At 51.1% G+C, this 19,449-nt stretch overlaps 2 protein-coding genes across 7 annotated transcripts in view; one reads left to right on the top strand and one right to left on the bottom strand.

Moving 5' to 3' along the window:
• Window positions 1-253: 253 nt before the first annotated feature.
• katnb1 (katanin p80 (WD repeat containing) subunit B 1) lies at window positions 254-11,311 on the top strand. Its single transcript, XM_079736173.1, has 20 exons — window positions 254-480; window positions 776-964; window positions 1,300-1,430; window positions 1,778-1,895; window positions 2,284-2,384; window positions 2,472-2,513; window positions 3,130-3,213; window positions 3,658-3,773; window positions 3,858-3,929; window positions 4,717-4,867; window positions 5,463-5,629; window positions 7,427-7,557; window positions 7,649-7,699; window positions 7,822-7,886; window positions 8,092-8,316; window positions 8,659-8,808; window positions 9,404-9,480; window positions 9,633-9,707; window positions 10,134-10,250; window positions 10,624-11,311. Exons 2-20 carry the CDS (start codon window positions 925-927, stop codon window positions 10,757-10,759), a joined length of 2,049 nt encoding a protein of 682 aa, XP_079592299.1. The 5' UTR covers window positions 254-480; window positions 776-924; the 3' UTR covers window positions 10,760-11,311.
• An 814-nt stretch (window positions 11,312-12,125) lies between these two features.
• Window positions 12,126-19,449, bottom strand: part of kifc3 (kinesin family member C3) — a 28,698-nt gene continuing 21,374 nt past the window's right edge. For 5 of the 6 annotated variants that reach the window (XM_079736811.1, XM_079736816.1, XM_079736814.1 and 2 more), the window contains 12 exons: window positions 19,273-19,403; window positions 19,047-19,158; window positions 18,439-18,620; window positions 18,018-18,122; window positions 17,478-17,608; window positions 16,969-17,092; window positions 16,402-16,531; window positions 15,733-15,962; window positions 14,814-14,963; window positions 14,146-14,272; window positions 13,979-14,025; window positions 12,126-13,349 (listed from right to left, as the gene is read on the bottom strand). In XM_079736811.1, the coding sequence (XP_079592937.1) occupies window positions 13,341-13,349; window positions 13,979-14,025; window positions 14,146-14,272; window positions 14,814-14,963; window positions 15,733-15,962; window positions 16,402-16,531; window positions 16,969-17,092; window positions 17,478-17,608; window positions 18,018-18,122; window positions 18,439-18,620; window positions 19,047-19,158; window positions 19,273-19,403 (1,478 nt within the window). In that variant the 3' untranslated portion in view covers window positions 12,126-13,340. The remainder of the gene's footprint in view (window positions 13,350-13,978; window positions 14,026-14,145; window positions 14,273-14,813; window positions 14,964-15,732; window positions 15,963-16,401; window positions 16,532-16,968; window positions 17,093-17,477; window positions 17,609-18,017; window positions 18,123-18,438; window positions 18,621-19,046; window positions 19,159-19,272; window positions 19,404-19,449) is intronic. The other variant, XM_079736812.1, reaches the window with a different exon arrangement.

Here is a 19,449-nt window from a genome sequence, read left to right as displayed (position 1 = left end):
GTAACAATACAATACAAATACATGTGCAATTGTATAATATAAATATGCATATCAATAGCATATCAATCTGTTTTATCACATTGGATCATTCCAAATCTTAAAATGGCTGTCTAATAATTATTATATGTCTAAAATGGATATAATATGTAACGTGTATATAATATGTATGTCTGAGCCTGTCTGCAGCGATGTCCTTTTTTGGGCATAACCGGAAGTCGTTGACGGCTTGTGTTTAGTTGCTAAGCTGCGGGACGGTGTTGTGTTGTTGTGGTCTCTCCTCCGGCGCACAACACCTATTTACCAACAAGTCAACAACAACAACCGGCTTCCTGCTGAAGAGGTACCACGGATGTACTCCGAGGATCTGGTCGGAGGTGAAGGACCAAACTACAGGAATCTAACTCAAAGTTAGCGAAGAGGCTAATTAGCCTAGCGAGCTAACACGGTAGCCGCTGACAGTGAGCCAAACTCCTCACCAAGGTACAAACTAACAGTCTGTGTAAAGTATATAACCCAAGACAGCGAGGTGGTGGCATGGTGAACATTGAGCTATACGTGTAAATATATATTTATATGGACGGATTAACTTGAGTGTGTGTTGTTTGGCTAACTCTGGCTGATTGACAGTTCATTGATTGACAGTTCATCACTCCACTAAATAATGTGTCGACTGGTTTGTTATATTGTGTTATTAGTTTCTGGTTGTTAGTGAGTGTGAACGTGACGAGCTGGTACTTGTACTGACTGAAGTTGTCTTCTTCTGGTTCTCCTGTAGGTCCACATTCCTCCAGGATGTGAACTGGAGGACTGGATGTTGTTTCCATTAATCCCGATCAGCCAAGACACTAATGAGAGGGGTCACGTTTAATTCACCTTAAAACAAAGACGCAAGCCCCCCCCCCCCCCCCCCCCTGCTGTGGCACCATGGCTGGGGCCCACACCACCAAAACCTCCTGGAGACTGCGTGAGTATACACGCTATACTATATACTATACGATATAACTCTACTACTGAGCTGGGACTTATTGACTATATACCATACTATATAACTACACTGTACTATACTATATAGCTTCTGGTGTGTAAACACTACTCTAGAACTATACTATACTCTACTATATAAATCTAGACTGAGCTGGGATTCTCGAGTGTGTCTGGTTGCTTTGCGATGCGATGAGCTAAAACACGTGTGTGTGTGTGTGTGTGTGTGTGTGTGTGTGTGTGTGTGTGTGTGTGTGTGTGTGTGTGTGTGTGTGTGTGTGTGTGTGTGTGTGTGTGTGTGTGTGTGTGTTCCTGCAGAGGAGTTTGTGGCCCACTCCAGTAATGTGTCGTGCTTGGCTCTGGGGAAGAGCTCAGGCCGTCTGCTGGCTACTGGAGGGGAGGACTGCAAAGTCAACATCTGGGGTGTCAACAAATCAAACTGTATTATGGTAAGGCTACCCTACAGCTGTTTCATTTACATTTCACATTTAGGGCATTTAGCAGACGCTGTCATCCAAAGCGACTTACAATAAGTACATATGTCAGAAAAAAGAGAAACAACAATATATCGCCGTCGCTACAGTAAGGTTGTTCATCGAAACAAGTGTCAAGCATTAACAATCACTAGGTTAACCCATTTCCCGAATCCAAAAAAGATAGCTAGGATAAGATGCTACACAATGCTGAGTGCTATTTGCTAAGTACATTTCGACATTTTCATGCATGTATTATTATATTTTTATATTTTTGAATATGCCTCTTTGTTCTAGTCATGGGTTTGTGTTCCTCTCGTCAGAGTCTCACTGGCCACAACAACCCGGTGGAGTGCATCCAGTTCAACAGTTCAGAGGAGCAGGTGGCGGCCGGCTCCCAGTCAGGATCTCTGCGTGTCTGGGACTTAGAGGCCGCCAAAAGTAAGTCTGTTGTTGTTGTCTGTACCTTACTAAACACTTCTTAATCGATACAATGGCGGCATGTGGCTCAGGAGGTAGAGCAGGATCCCAGATCCTCCTAGCTTGAGTGTCGAGGTGTCCCTGAGCAAGGCGCCTCACCCTGACTGCTCCTGACGAGCTGGCTGTCACCCTGCGCGGCTGACACCGCCGTCGGTGTGTCAATGTGTGCATGAATGGGTGAATGTTAGGCAGTATTGTAAAGCACTTTGAGTGGCCATTGGTAAGAAAAGCTCTATGTAAATGCAGTCCATTTACCATTCATCAAAACGCTCTAAGTCTCTCTATGGCCTTGGGTCTGTGATGGTTGTGTCAGTTGTGTGAAATAATGTTGTTGTGTGATCCCTCTCAGTCCTACGTTCTCTCTCGGGACATAAGGCCAATATCACCAGCCTGGACTTCCATCCGTTTGGGGATTACTTGGCCTCCGGTTCCATGGACACAAACATCAAGGTTTGTGTTAAAGACTGTTCTATTGCGTTAACCCTCTTTTGGCTTCCCCCAGTTAAACCTTTTGTTGTTGTGGTTCTTTCCTCTCAGGTCTGGGATGTGCGAAGAAAGGGGTGTGTCTTCACATATAAGGTAAGACTGTATCCATGGCAACGGGTCCATTGATACACCTGTCATGTCTATTGAAAACATTTTCACTTAAAATGAATTTCACTGTCAGCAGTTTACCTTTTGTATCTATGGTTTGTTTATCTCATCAAGTTGGCTACTAGCCTGCTGCTAAATTGGTCTCTAATTTGCTTGTTGTTTTGGTGAGTGACAGCTGAATAGCTAATTCTACAGATTACTGCGTCGCATGCGTCCAGACACCAACTGTCTTGCGCTGTGTGTCTGAATCCTTATCCAAAGGATGATGTTTAAGTCTGTGTTTTGTAAAAATCATGGCTAGATTCAATAGAAGGTAAACTCTTCAATTTATTGCTGCCTCAGAGCACAAATCTTTTGGAGGCCCACTTATAATCCTCCATCAAATACTCAAATTGTTTCAAACTTCTTCACTCTCTTATACAGAGATTTAATAATACAGACAACAGTATTATTAAACCAGAACCCTTTTACACATCTACACTCTGCCCTATGTGTCTCCAGGGACTGCATTTCAATGGGATGTTCTTCTCAGACTAATGGAATTACCAGACCTTTTGTGCTCTGCCGACCCCTCTTTGGTATTTGTTGTTGCTTCCTCCAGAGCCACAGTCAGGCAGTGAGGTATCTCGCTTTCAGTCCAGACGGCAAATGGCTGGCATCCGCTGGGGACGACAGCACCATTAAGGTAACCACGTCTGCAGTCTCCTTTAGTTAGGTAGCCTTGTTTAGTTTTTTCGAAATTTATGTAGACCAAATAAGAATAAACTCTGATAGAGCATACGTACGTGAGCCCATAATTATAGATGGAGAGTATAGATGTTGCCTTGTCTCTCAGCTGTGAGGACCAGACTGGATGTGCTCTGCTCGTTATGTCTGTCTCCCAGCTGTGAGGACCTGACTGGATGTGCTCTGCTTGTTATGTCTGTCTCTCAGCTGTGAGGACCTGACTGGATATGCTCTGCTCGTTATGTCTGTCCCTCAGCTGTGAGGACCTGACTGGATGTGCTCTGCTCGTTATGTCTGTCTCTCAGCTGTGAGGACCTGACTGGATGTGCTCTGCTCGTTATGTCTGTCTCTCAGCTGTGAGGACCTGACTGGATGTGCTCTGCTCGTTATGTCTGTCTCCCAGCTGTGGGACGTGACCGCGGGGAAGATCATAACAGAGTTCACCGCCCACATGGCCGCGGTCAACATCATCCAGTTCCACCCCAACGAGTACCTCCTGGCGTCGGGCAGCTCAGACAGGTAACCCGGGGCTCCAGCCTACAGGTGGATCGTGGGTTCAACGTGGCGTTCGCTTGCTGTTACATGATGTCCTCTGTGTTCCAGAACCATCAAGCTGTGGGATCTGGAGAAGTTCAAGATGATCGGCTCGTCCGACGTGGAAACCGGAGCGGTCAGGTGTGAACCGTGACACTTTAGATTCCCTTCTTTTGATTCTTTTCCGGTTTCACAAAATGGAGATTTGAGCTGAAAGTTGAAATGAAGCAGGTGGGAGTTTGGTGACTTCGGTCTGAGTTTGGTTACTTGGGTTTAGTGACTGTGGTCTGAGATTGACTGTGTCTGAGTGTGGTGACTGGTTTGGTGGCTGTGGTCTGAGTGTGGTTACTGGTTTGATGACTGTGTCTGAGTGTGGTGACTGGTTTGGTAACTGTGTCTGAGTGTGGTGACTGGTTTGGTAACTGTGTCTGAGTGTGGTGACTGGTTTGGTGGCTGTGGTCTGAGTGTGGTGACTGGTTTGGTGGCTGTGGTCTGAGTGTGGTGGCTGTGTCTGAGTGTGGTGGCTGGTTTGGTGGCTGTGGTCTGAGTGTGGTGGCTGGTTTGGTGACTGTGTCTGAGTGTGGTGAATGGTTTGGTGGCTGTGGTCTGAGTGTGGTGAATGGTTTGGTGGCTGTGGTCTGAGTGTGGTGGCTGTGTCTGAGTGTGGTGGCTGGTTTGGTGGCTGTGGTCTGAGTGTGGTGGCTGGTTTGGTGGCTGTGGTCTGAGTGTGGTGACTGGTTTTGTGACTGGTCTGAGTGTGGTGGCTGGTTTGGTGGCTGTGGTCTGAGTGTGGTGACTGGTTTGGTGGCTGTGGTCTGAGTGTGGTGGCTGTGGTCTGAGTGTGGTGGCTGGTTTGGTGGCTGTGGTCTGAGTGTGGTGACTGGTTTGGTGGCTGTGTCTGAGTGTGGTCCTCTCCCCCCCCCCCCAGGTGTGTCCTCTTCCACCCCGACGGCGGCTGCCTGTACTCCGGGGCCTCCGACTCGCTGCGGGTCTACGGCTGGGAGCCCGACCGCTGCTTCGACGTGGTGCCCGTGGGCTGGGGCAAGGTGGCCGACATGGCCATCTGCAACAACAAGCTGGTGGGTCCGGCCCCCGGGGGCCGATGGGTCAACGTCGGGGGAGTGGGGGTGCGCTGTGGGCGTGTGTTGGGGATAAGATGTATGGGATTGATCTGTACATGTTGATATGTGACGTGAACTCAAGCGTGTTCTCACACAAGTGACCATATACGTTGGATCCTTGGGAGATCTTATTTCACCATTTGAGGCTGGTAAATAGAGAGGAGGCAGGCAAAACCCACACAATACGCACTTATTGTATGGTACACACTTATTGTTCTTATTGTATATTGTATTGTACGTTGTACGTCCTTAAAAATAGTACTTAGCATCGTGTAGCATCTTACCCTAGCTATCTCTGTTGTATACGGGGAATGGGTTAACCTAGTGATTGTTGGTGCTTGGCACTTGTTTCTACGAACATCCTTACTGTACCGATAGCGATGTATTGTTGTTTCTCCTTCTTCTGACAGATGTACTCACTGTAAGTCGCTTTGGATAAAAGCGTCTGCTAAATGTAAATGTTAAATCACATGACAACGCCTCAGAAGCCGGTGTTTTGACATCAATATGGTGTCCAAACCCCCATGATTCACTCTGGGCCCCCGCTCCGCAGATCGGCCTGTCCCACCACCAGACCAACGTGTCCTCCTACCTGGTGGACCTGACCAAGGTCAAGAGGTCCGGGGGGGCCGTGGTCCAGCCCACGGAGCCCTCCCCCAAGGGATCCACCCTGCGCCGCAGCTACGAGCGACCCATGACCACCTGCAGCGGCCCTCAGAGGTACCCCAGCCGGGCCCCTGTTCATACTGTAGTCTCCACGGTAACACAGCCGGGCCCCCTGTTCATACTGTAGTCTCCACGGTAACACAGCCGGGCCCCCTGTTCATACTGTAGTCTCCACGGTAACACAGCCGGGCCCCCTGTTCATACTGTAGTCTCCACGGTAACACAGCCGAGCCCCCTGTTCATACTGTAGTCTCCACGGTAACACAGCCGGGCCCCCTGTTCATACTGTAGTCTCCACGGTAACACAGCCGGGCCCCCTGTTCATACTGTAGTCTCCAGGGTAACACAGCCGGGCCCCCTGTTCATACTGTAGTCTCCACGGTAACACAGCCGGGCCCCCTGTTCATACTGTAGTCTCCACGGTAACACAGCCGAGCCCCCTGTTCATACTGTAGTCTCCACGGTAACACAGCCGAGCCCCTAATCATACTGTAGTCTCCACGGTAACACAGCCGGGCCCCCTGTTCATACTGTAGTCTCCACGGTAACACAGCCGGGCCCCCTGTTCATACTGTAGTCTCCACGGTAACACAGCCGAGCCCCCTGTTCATACTGTAGTCTCCACGGTAACACAGCCGGGCCCCCTGTTCATACTGTAGTCTCCACGGTAACACAGCCGGGCCCCCTGTTCATACTGTAGTCTCCAGGGTAACACAGCCGGGCCCCCTGTTCATACTGTAGTCTCCACGGTAACACAGCCGGGCCCCCTGTTCATACTGTAGTCTCCACGGTAACACAGCCGGGCCCCCTGTTCATACTGTAGTCTCCACGGTAACACAGCCGAGCCCCCTGTTCATACTGTAGTCTCCACGGTAACACAGCCGAGCCCCTAATCATACTGTAGTCTCCACGGTAACACAGCCGGGCCCCCTGTTCATACTGTAGTCTCCACGGTAACACAGCCGGGCCCCCTGTTCATACTGTAGTCTCCACGGTAACACAGCCGAGCCCCTAATCATACTGTAGTCTCCACGGTAACACAGCCGGGCCCCCTGTTCATACTGTAGTCTCCACGGTAACACAGCCGGGCCCCCTGTTCATACTGTAGTCTCCACGGTAACACAGCCGGGCCCCTGTTCATACTGTAGTCTCCACGGTAACACAGCCGGGCCCCTGTTCATACTGTAGTCTCCACGGTAACACAGCCGGGCCCCCGTTCATACTGTAGTCTCCACGGTAACACAGCCGGGCCCCCTGTTCATAAACAGGGGGCAGAAACCACCAACATTACTAGAGAATGCCCATCAGAAACCACCAACATTACTACAGAATGCCCATCAGAAACCACCAACATTACTAGAGAATGCCCATCAGAAACCACCAACATTACTACAGAATGACCATCAGAAACCACCAACATTACTACAGAATGCCCATCAGAAACCACCAACATTACTACAGAATGCCCATCAGAAACCACCAACATTACTACAGAATGACCATCAGAAACCACCAACATTACTACAGAATGACCATCAGAAACCACCAACATTACTAGAGAATGCCCATCAGAAACCACCAACATTACTAGAGAATGCCCATCAGAAACCACCAACATTACTACAGAATGACCATCAGAAACCACCAACATTACTAGAGAATGCCCATCAGAAACCACCAACATTACTACAGAATGCCCATCAGAAACCACCAACATTACTACAGAATGACCACCTCAGAGTCCCAATGCTGGAGGTTTGAGCAGCACCTTCTCACTGGACGCACCCAGATCGCCAGCTGTGAACCCAATCATGCCAACATGTTGTATTTCCCCCCCTCCCCCCCTCCCAGGGTGAAGCAGAGCTCAGAGTCGGAACGACGCAGCCCCAGCAGTGAAGACGAGAAGGAGGAGAACGAGTCCGCTGCCGAGATCCGGAACGCCGACGACTACCACGAGATCTTCCAGCCGAGGAACGCCATCTGTGGGTGACCTCCTCTGGGGAAAGCCATGAGAACCCTTTAGGTGGCTGCACTTTATTTGAGATTAAACTCCCTATTCTCGTTCCCTTTCAGCGCGCTCTCCTCCCAAGGCCGGGGACCTGTTCCCTGCCCCTATGGAAGATGGTGATGACCTGTATTTCCTTCTGCTAACACATTTATCCGCCGAGTTTATTATTGATCCTCTGTAGAAAAAGGGTTAGCCTTGTGCTAACACACACCAATGTGTCAATGTGCTGTCCCTGCAGAGACCTTCATAGTGAGAGCCAGCTCGGTGAAGGAAGTTATGACCCCCATGCCTGAGAAGCAACAGGTGGGTTTGTTTTGATCGTTTTAAAATAAGTATAAACAGTGGAAGGAATGATGCATTCTTAATGCAAACAAATATCCTAAAATTTGCAATTTGCAATTTGAAACTGAATGCATTGGTTCAGTTTCGACACGACTCAGATGTGTTCGATATGGGGGTACTTAATGTGTTATAAAGCCTCACAGCCTCATCCCCCCCTCTCCTCCAGCTAAAGAAGCCCCCCATCGCCATGTCGACCCCCGTCCAGAGGGTTGAGCCCACCGTCGTCTCTGCCCCCCCGCTCCCCACCACCACCACGCCCACACACACGGCCGCCCGGCCCCTCCCCCAGGTTACCACGGCCACCGCCAAGCCCAGAGCCCCGCCCCCCGTCAACATCATCCCCTCCTCCAGGAAGGAGCCCATCGGACTCAACGTGGCGGACTTCAGGCCGGTGGGCTGCTCGACTATTAGATCACAGTCACGACCGCTCTGGTCAACATTGAAATCGCGATGGGTCAAACGGTTATTTTGGAGTTTGAAAACACGATGTGTTTGTTCAAGCGTGTCTCTCCCCCCAAAAAAAAACCCTTTAAAACCCTTTGTTAAAAAAATACACAAAATGGTCAACTAGAAAATGTTTAAATCTAAAATAATGCACTGATGTGTGTCCGGCTGTTCTGCACTTTCTGTAAAACATTTGAATGAAAAAAGATTATATACGTTTTGTGATCGTTAGACGTCGGCGTCAGCGGAACGGTCTAACCGGTTCTCCCCCCCCCCCCCCGCGCTCCAGAACTCGTTCCATAAAGGGCCCGCGGTGCTGGGGGACGAGGAGGCGCAGTCCCAGATCAAGAAGGGCCACGACACCATGTGTGTGATGCTGAGCAGCCGGCAGAAGAACCTGGAGGCCGTGAAGGCTGTGTGGGGCAGCGGTGACGTCAAGGTGAGGCTGCTGCTGGCCCCCCCGACACACAGAGAGGGAGCCCCCCAGGCCCCACTGAACCAGGCAGTGTCCTGCAGCGGTGGGGACCCGCCCCAGGCCCCACTGAACCAGGCAGTGTCCTGCAGCGGTGGGGACCCGCCCCAGGCCCCACTGAACCAGGCAGTGTCCTGCAGCGGTGGGGACCCGCCCCAGGCCCCACTGAACCAGGCAGTGTCCTGCAGCGGTAGCCCCTGCATTGGTGGATGAATGGTCCCTCGTGGCTCAGGAGGTGGAGCGGGTTGGCTGGTACTCAGGAGGTTGCTAGTTGAGTGTCGAGGTGTCCCTGAGCAAGACGCCTCACCCTGACTGCTCCCGGCGAGAAGGCTGTCGCCCTGCGTGGCTGACTCCGCCGTCGGTGTGTGAAGGAGTGAATGAACGGGTGAATTTTAGGAAATGTTTTACAGCGCTTTGAGTGGCCACTGGTTAATAAAACACGACATAAATGCAGTCAATTTACCATTTCAATGGGGGGGGGGACTGCTGTGATGCCAGTCGATGACTCATGTGTAGAAGAGACGAGATTGTGACGGCGTCTCTCTTTGGCTCCTCCCACCAGAACTGCCTGGACATGGCAGTGGCCATGAACGACCGCTCCATCGTGGTTGACCTCCTCAACATCGTCAACCTCAAACCGTGAGAGAGAGACACACACACACACACACACACACACACACACACACACACACACACACACACACACACACACACACACACACACACACACACACCCCCTTGGTGTTTGCCTTGCATTGTGAATCCTCCTCAGGTCTGTGCTTCTGTCCCAGGATGCTGTGGAAGCTGGACCTGTGTACGTCCATCCTCCCCCAGATTGAAGAGCTGCTGCAAAGCAAATATGAGAGGTGAGTGAGCGGGTCTCGTGCCCCTACAGCCTGCTGGGACGAACACGGTTGGATTGGGATCGCAACAGCATCAACATCCTGCCGGCAGCTATTCATACCAGCAGCTGTGTCGACGTGTCTGATAAACACCCATCACATTTCTGATGTAGGCTTACGTAAGCTCAGGTGAATTTGTATGTCAGTTAGTTGCAGGACAACTTTGTCAGAAAGACGCTTTGACTGACGTCTGAAGTAAATTGTTGAGGAATGATAATGCCTGTACTTCCTGGAGGGTTACGTAACATTTTTTATTATGATCTTTCTTTTATAAACACCCTGTTGATACCGGCTTGCTTTACTTTGCTTCTGTCATTTGTAATGTGCTGTTCCCAGGCCCTCAGCCGTCTAACACTGTGTGTGTGTGTGTGTGTGTTTGTGTGCGCGCAGTTACGTCCAGACGGGCTGCATGTCGCTGAAGCTGATCCTGAAGCGCTTCTGGCCGCTCATCTCGGAGACGCTGAAGGCCCCGCCCTCTGTGGGTGTCGACATCACCAGGGAGGAGCGGTGAGTGACGGCGGCGTCTCAGCGTCTCGACGAGCTGGCTGTCGCCCTGATTGGCTGACACTGCCGTCGGTGTGTGAATGTGTATATGCAAGAATATATGTAGAAAAATTCAAATGGCAATTTGCAATGCAATAGGTCATTACATTATGCAAATGACAATTCATTATGCAATTTAATGATATCATTTGAAAATAAGTTTTTCAAAGTGTATTTTAATATGCAAAGTGGCATTGAAATCCTCAATTCAATTTGAAAAAGTTATAACAATATATTAATAATAGCGCTCTGAGGGGCCACTGGTTAGAGACGCGCTGTATAAATGCAGTCCATTTGCTATTGACCTGACCCGATACTCGTGTGTGCACGGCCTCAGGCTCCAGAAGTGCAAGGCGTGCTTCAAGCAGTTGAAGAACCTGGGCAACGTGGTGAAGACCAAGGCCGACCAGGTGGGTCGCCACGGCAGTGCCTTCAAAGAGCTGCAGCTGCTGCTGGCCCCGTTGGACTACTGACACTGATCCCACAGGAAGAGGGCAGACCGGGCCTTAAACCGGCCGCACCCGGCGCCACGCAGCCACGCCTCCGGGAGCCAATCACGACGTCTCTAAATGGACAGCGGTCACCGCGCTTGGAGGAGTCAGCGTTGAAACGCCTCACTGCTTCACTGTTGTTATCGAGGCACTAATGAATCCTGCCAGTATAAATGTGTGTCTGTGTGTCGGGGGCGGGGCTCTGTGGGGCCGGCCAATCAGAAACGTATAAGGCCTTGCGTAGTATAGCGGGGAAATGGGACATATCAACACAACTCGTAGTGGCTCGGACAGCATGTTTTAACTTAAACATGCTGTGGAGTCGTGAGACACACAAGTAAGGGACAGCCGTTCCTGAGACACGTGATTGCACAAAGCGTTGAAATCTGGGCACAGTGATGAGTTGATGCTTCAATGTTATTTAAAACATTCTATCAGGATTATTTTTTACTTGATGAAACTGTATAGAAGCGCTCCTTTTTATGTAGTTGACAATGAAGATTTTATTTGTTCCTAATAAAACGGTAGAACATGTGAATGTCTATGTTGAGCATAAAGGGGGTGCCCTACATATGATGGGTTGCTGGTATGTTGACAATATCCGACCTACTTATACACACACGTTAACCTCATACATGATATTAACTGTAGGCTTGAGAGCTTATTGAATTGAGTATTGTTTCTCTACGTGGCTTGCATTGCTTTGAATCGTCAATGTTCTTTGTAGCCTAGTTCACAATGTCAGGACAAAGACAGGTGTCAATCGTAACACTAGTGATGGGGTTGCTACTTTGTTAACCAAAGACAAACAAGGATGCCCGCGTTGTCCTTTGGTTTGTATCTGTATCGCTGGCATGTTGGCACTGCAAATACAAGTAAACAGAACTGCAGACCTCTTGGATGAAAACCCCGATTCATTTTTACATTTCTGATCTGCGTGGATGATAGATATTTAATTTAAAAAATATAGATATAAAAAAATTACTTATAAAATCTGTAAAGCAATGTTTACAGATTTCTAGCAATGCTTTAATCCAGAAAACCACTGCTCCCATTTAACTTTTTCTTGCCGGGTCAAGGCTTGGCCTCAAACATGGCAGCAACAGGGTCAAAGTAGCGTCTATGTTTATGCTTTAACCATGATGTGTATCACTAGTCTATCAATGTACAGGTACCTAAAGAGCAGATCAATAATTAGTGTAATGAGCAACGCCTGGGTTTGTCCTACACAGATACCTCCGATGAGGTCAAGTTCACGTCCCACAGAAGGCAAAGCAGCACAGCCAAAATGCAAATGACAAACAAATGATCTGGATCGGGCAGTCAATACTCATTTTGGTTTCGAGTGTTTATTTAAAAAGGGTTTCATACAAAATCACGGCTAGAAATCTACGACAAAGATAAGCAAGCAGAGCACGACAGACAAGCGTTCCTCCTCTCGGACATTGGGTTAGCGACAATTTACTGACAACACGCCCCACCAGTTCAGTGGTTTCAAAGTCCTAAGCAGTCATATATTATATACACACATACATATGCCCGGCCCGGCTCGGATCACCACTGCATACGCACGCCTCCCGTCACGTCACGTGGTTTTAGTTTGGTAAGCACCAAGCCACTCGGAACATGGAAGAATTCACAGTGCAGGAATGGTCGTTCCTGTCGTGTGTTTTAGAGAACGGAAATTCTTCCATGCGGGGTTGAGGTTGACACTAGTTATTCCCCCCTGTGGATTCAAACCCAAACATACTAAAGAGATGGTGTTCTCCAGCCTTCTACACTCGTCTATTGCTCATGTCCTGTTGGACAGAATATGCCCCGTCTTGGATTCAGTGGAGTACCCTGATTGGATAAAAGGAGGCCTTCAGGTAAAGGCAAAAAGATAAACACATCGGCCTCCATTGGAAAGTTGAAGCAAAATAAAAATGTAGATTAAAGCATGTCAAAACATAAATAGATATACCGTGTTACCCATACTTTAAAAATCAAGCATAACTTATGTTAATACACATAAACAAACAAAACTAAAGTTTAAAGTGCAACTTTACCATGGAATACTGTAATCGCAAAGTATATACTGTGTTAGGGCATCAGGAAGAAAAAAGGATTAGTGGCCGTAACCGATGGTTTCCGGACGGAGGCAGAGCTCATCTAAGGTCCAGCAGGTTGGGGGGGGGGGTTAGTATGGGTTGGAGCGGGCAGTTTAACTGCCACTGTAGTCTTTTTGACAGCCACCAGTCAACATCCTCCCTCGGTTTGACTGCTGACGAGGAAAACTTGAAGTTCAGGGCGCTGATGAAGCAGCCTCAGCGGAACTTCAGAAAAAAAAAACTAGAGTGAAGTGCTGCGGGTGAGAGATTGCTTTGTGTGACACCTCCCCCGCTCCTCATCACTCCCTCTTCGGCGTTGCCTCTGTCACTCCTTCAAACGTCCTCATCCTGCACTCCCAGAGAGGAGTGAAGCAAAGCAGGGACATGTTGTTTAGGGAGCTGCTACTGGAGTCGTGTCCGTGCTGGACTCCCTCCTGGACGTTCTCGACCCCCGGTTCCTCACGCCGTCAGCTTCAGTCGTCCTGGAACGGCAAGAGAAAAGAAGCCTGTGAGCAGGAAGCCATGGAGGGAGGGGACGGGTTTCGTGCGCTGCTGCTCTGTTAAACAGCCCAGAAACATCACAGTCTCTTCACCGAGAACACACGACACGAGACGAGCACACTCACACCAGGGCACAATCCTGTGTGTAACGCACAAAGAAGCCACGCAACGTCATCCATTCAACCGTACAACACACGCACACACACACGCACACGTTCGCCCACACGCACACGTTCGCCCACACACACACACACACACACACACACACACACACACACACACACACACACACACACACACACACACACACACACACACACGCCAACATAAGCCACAGTACCAGAACGCAACGTACTGCACCACTACACACATGGTGCTCCATGTGTGTGCGTGGCTGTGAGAGTGTGTGTGGGTTTAATATTTCCTTGCAGCGGAGCACAACAGAAGCTTTGTGGATGGCGTCCGGGTTAGCGGGGGGGGGGGGGGGGGGGGGGGGGGGGGAGGAGGAGTTAGAGGGGTAGGTCGTGACCGGGTGACATGTGGGCACTGGGCACCATGGCATGCGGAGCGCGGCCATGCTGAGCAACCGACCAGTGGCCGACCCACCTACCTGCCCACTGTCCCCCACCAACGGGCTGCCTCTGTCTACCTGTCTGTCTGCGAACCAATCACAGCACAGCGTCAGGACAAAGAGAGGGGGGAGGGGACGCGCGCCGACCAATGGCGGCCGTCGCCGGGTCGTTGAGATCGAGTGTGCGTCTGGGTGCGCGTGTGTACCTGTCGAGAGCTGAGACTGGGAGCGTCGGCGTGTGCTGGGGGTCCGGGAGGTGGAGGAGAGCGTGGAGCCCGCACTGCTGGCCCGAGAGATGGGGAGCGGCACCGGGGTCACGGGCGGAGAGTCCAGCTGCAGGGGTCAGGGGTCAGAGGTCAGAGGTCAAACGGGGCTCCTGTGGGGTCCGTTCGTGGGACGTAATCCATATCATCGTCGTGATCGATATAGATAACTAGAAGGGTTTCAGGTGCTTCCTCATCAGGCGTACAACTAATTCAGACGCAACATGGATCAATTGGTTCAGACTTCGTAAATGTAATAAATTATCTGTGGGAGAACTATTATACCATTCAGGGCATTTAGCAGACGCTTCTATCCACAGCAACTTACAATAAGTACATTTGTCAGAAGGAGAAACAACAATATATCGCTGTCGGTACAGTGTTGATGTTCATAGAAACAAGTACCAAGCACTTACAATCGCTAGGTTAACCCATTACCCGTATACAACAAAGATAGCTAGGACAAGACGCTTCATAATACTGAGTACTATTTTTAAGTGCCAGGACGTACCACACGCGATAAGTCAGAGTATGGGACTAGATTCTGAACAGAAGGTGGAGAGACCGCGCTGCAGTCAGGCGGGACGAGCACAGGGGACAGAGCAGCTCACCTCAACACTGTCGTGGGTGGGCGACGAGGAGGTGGAGGAGTTCTCCACCCTCTTGAAGCCGGAGGCCGAGCCCAGTTCAACGCTGCGGACGCGCTGGGCGAACTTGAGGGAGCAGACTGACTCGCTCATGTTGCTGACCAACGGGGACACCTGGAAGGAGAGAGGGAGAGACACAGAGGGAGAGACACAGAGAGACACACGCAGGGACAGACCCACACACACACACAGAGAGAGAGAGAGAGAGAGAGAGAGAGAGAGAGAGAGAGAGAGAGAGAGAGAGAGAGAGAGAGAGAGAGAGAGAGAGAGAGAGAGAGAGAGAGAGAGAGAGAGAGAGAGAGAGAGAGAGAGAGAGAGAGAGAGAGAGAGAGAGACACACAGAGAGAGAGAGACACACAGAGGGACAGACAGAGAGAGAGAGAGACACGCAGGGACAGACAGAGAGAGAGAGACACACAGAGGGACAGACAGAGAGAGAGAGAGACACACGCAGGGACAGACCCACAGAGAGAGAGAGAGACACAGAGAGACAGAGAGAGAAAGACTCACGCAGAGAGAGAGACACAGAGAGACACACAGAGGGAGAGACACAGAGCGACAGAGACACAGAGAGACACACAGAGGGAGAGACACAGAGCGACAGAGACACAGAGAGACACACAGAGGGAGAGACACAGAGAGACAGAGACACAGAGAGACACATAGGGAGAGACACAGAGAGACAGAGACACAGAGAGACACACAGAGCGAGAGACACAGAGAGACAGAGAGACACACAGAGGGAGGGACAGGGGTGAGGTCTACGGCATCTCAGTATCATCACTTCAACACACACGGTGAGGAGAACCAGTGCGGCGCCATGTTGCTCAGGAGCTAGAGCGGCTGGCTGGTAACCCGGAGGTCGCTAGTCGGATCCCCTCACCTGCACCATCATGAGGGTCTTGCTGTCCCCGCTCAGCGAGTCCTGCAGCAGGTAGGTGAGCCGTGAGTTCCTGAAGGGCACGTGGGAGTGGCGGCAGCGCAGCGCGTTGATGACGTCGCCCAGCGCCGACAGAGACTTGTTGATGCACTGCGCCTCCCGCAGCCGGCTGCCCTCCGCGCCCGACTTGGCGATGCGCTCCGAGCCCGCCAGGTCCACCAGGTTCAGCTTACCTGCGCGGGAGGAAGACAGCGCGTGTTTACCGAGTTCCCTTACACACAAACGCACACATGCGGTCGCACCTAAACTTGTGGTTGGTGTGGTGGTGTTGTGGTGGTTGTGGTGCTGGTTGTTGTTGTTGTGGTTACTGGTTGTTGTTGTTGTGATGCTGGTTGTTGTTGTTGTGGTTACTGGTTGTTGTTGTTGTGATGCTGGTGGATGTTGTGGTGGTGGTGGTTGTTGTGTATGTAGTGGGGGTGGTGGTTAGTGGTGTTGATGGTTGTTGGTGTGGTAGTTCTGGATATAGTGGTTGATGCCGTTGGTGTGGTGGTGGTGGCTGGTGTTGTTGTTGGTGTGGTTGTTGTGGATGTTGGTTGGTGTGGCTGGTGTTGGTTGGTGGTTGATGTTGGTGTTGTTGTGGTTGGTGTGGCTGGTGTTGGTGTTGTGTTGTACCTTGAGTGCGGTTCCCGGTGGCCGAGTTGAAGCCGGCCACCGTGATGACGAGCAGCGCGTGGGAGCGGGAGCTGTGCTCGTTGAGGTTGGTGCAGGCGGTCGCCCGGTTCATGTGGCCGAGCTCAAACACCTGGAGGAGGAGGAGGAGGAGGAGGAGGAGGAGGAGGAGGACGAGGGTCAGAGCTTTATGGATGCCTGACCTTAATGCAGAGTTCAGTTACACAAACGCACAGTGGGGGAAGTGTACATGCGCGCGTAAACAAGCCGGTGAACAATGTCATCGTTGATACATTAATACATAGGCCTAATCCGACGGGGCAGACGCAAATCCCTTCCTGTGGACATTCCATCAACTCAACATGAACAGGCAGTCATGGGTCTCATGGCATTCGCTGTATCCATTATCCGGTTATATGCACGCACTATACAACAGTATAAACTACTGTATCGTACAGCGAGGTTGGACCACTCGTGGCCGATGCGTTTGTCGTAGAGCTACTATGAACCCGAGGGCCTAATGAACGATGCAGAGCGGTCAGAGTGGTCAGAGAGAGGGGAGCAGCTGACCCTGTTGATGTCCTCCGGGCACTGCACCGCGATCTGGGTGAGGCCAGGGACGTAGAGCTGCCCGCTGCCGTCCGGGTTCATCTTGATGTCCAGCTTCTCGCTGGGGTTGTCTCCCAGGAGGTTCCTGGAGGGGAACACACCGGGGGTCAGGTTCTGCATGGAGAGTGCCCACAGACTGGGACACCGCCCTGAGGGGGACGCCCAAAGCCCTGGACCACAACGCGCTGGAAAAGTCCAGGCCTGATTTCTTCCATTTAACATTACTTGGATGTTTTATGACGTCCGAGTAATGTAATAAAATCTGAGCCGTTTTGAGTCACCAGATCTGTTTGTACAGTAAACACATTAAGTCGTTATGACTGTTTGCGTTGAAGCACATGATACTTGAATTAAAGGAGAACAAAGTGCTGACCACATGCTTTTAATCTCGTGCCGAAGTTCCGGGGCTGTGATGTGATCTCTCTAACACACACACACACACACACACACACACACACACACACACACACCTCAGGGTCTCGTTGTAGATCTCCACCATGCTGACGGTGATCCTGTAGTCCCAGTCGGGCTTCTTCTCCATGACCTCGGAGAAGAGGAGCCGGAGCGCCCGCTGGTTGATGCCCGGGTTCTGGCCCGCGCCCTGGGTGGGGGGCAGAGAGAGAGGGGCGTACGACCATCAGACACTGCTCAGACCCAGCAGCTCCAGTCAAGAGCAAGTGAGAGAGTGATGGGTATATTTGTATGATTTTTTTCTTTCTATATTCATGAAGAGTCGGACAGGAAGGTATGGGGTGGGGGGGAAAGAGAGAGAGAGAGACAGAGAGACAGAGAGACAGAGAGAGAGAGAGAGAGACGGGAAGACATGCAGCAAAGGACCACGGGCAGGAATCGAACCCGAACCCTTAATGGTACGCGCTCTACCCGGTGAACCACCGGCTAAACCCTAACCTCGTTCTAGTGTCCAAACGCGTGGCGTTGACACCAGCTGGCGTTCCCTGGCTGGTTCTATGATGTCAAGAGTTCCGAGGAAGGTGAATGAGCCGACTCACCTCCATGGTGTAGGTCTTTCCTGAGCCCGTCTGTCCGTAGGCGAAGATGCAGACGTTGAAGCCGTCGATGCACGAGGTCACCAGCGACTGGACCTCCTGGAACACCTGGGGACGGAAAAGGATTGATTTGACTGGTTTACTGGCGATGGTAAAAGGTAAATGGACTGCATTTAAACATTTCTATCCAGTGGCCACTCAAAGCACTTTACAATACGACCTAACATTCACTCACTCATGCACAGATTCACACACTGACGGGTGGAGTCATGCAAGGCACAGGGGACACCTCGATACTCAGCTAGGAGGATTCGGGGATCGAACCAGCAACCTTCCGGTTACCAGCCAACCCGCGCCACCACCTGAGCCACATGCCGTTGATGGCACACAGACGTGCACACGATGGTCCCAGGGACAGACTGACCTCTTCCTGCGTGGCTTGCGGTGGGAAGACCTTGTCGAGGTCGAAGGTCATGGTCTTGCCCTTGTTGGAGAGGTAGAGGACCGCGTCATCGTCCGAGTCGAAGCTGACCATGTTCCGGGACTCGGCGGAGACGTGCTCCTCGTGGCTGACCGGCCGCACCCGGCAGAACACCCGGATGTTGCCTGGGGAAGGGGAAACACGGCCTCGGTTACATGTGGGATCAGTAGGGCGACACCGCAGGAAGTAAACACATGTTGGTTTCACACATCGCTATGTCGCCTACAGCGCCAGTGTTACGACCTAGCATAGGTGCTTGGCACTTGGTTCTATGAACACCCTTACGGTACCGGATACTTATTGTACGTCGCTTTGAATAATAGCATCTGCCAAATGCCCTATAGGTAAATGTAAGCATAGAAATTGTTTTCTTAATGGACGCAAACAAAACTTGCTTTATTTTGAGTCGATTTTATGATGGAAAATGTGACGATGGAAAACGTAAATATATGGTTTGTTACAGACTGGTCTGGAACTGTTACTTCAACTGCATATGGCCTTTAACTCTTTGCTGCGCCCTCATATTAAGGCCTGTTAACGTCAACCGTTACCTTTGAGGCGCACCAGCTCGTTGTGACACTTCTTCCTCAGGTTCATCTCCCGCTTGTATTTCCTCAGCAGCTCCTGGTTGGCTGCGCTCACCTCGTTGATCACCTGGCAGATCTGCAGAGAGTGACAGCACGGCCACGGCTCAATACACACACACACACAGACACACACAGACACACACACAGGCAGGATGTTTGTACAGCCGGCAGCGACGCCGTGGTTGCTCACCTCCTGCTTGGCCTCTACGATGGCCTTGTCCAGCATGTAGGGGAACTCCTGCACCTGCCTCTTGAGCAGGTTGTAGTCGCAGGTCAGAGTGCGCAGGGCGGGCTGCAGGGTCAGCAGGTTCATACGGACACCTGCACAGGGGGGCGACGGGGGGAGGGTGGACGAGAGAGTGTCAAT

Source organism: Pollachius pollachius, assembly GCF_949987615.1.
Source record: "Pollachius pollachius genome assembly, chromosome: 5".
NCBI lineage: Eukaryota > Metazoa > Chordata > Actinopteri > Gadiformes > Gadidae > Pollachius > Pollachius pollachius.
This window is presented reverse-complemented; position numbering and strand designations above follow the sequence as displayed.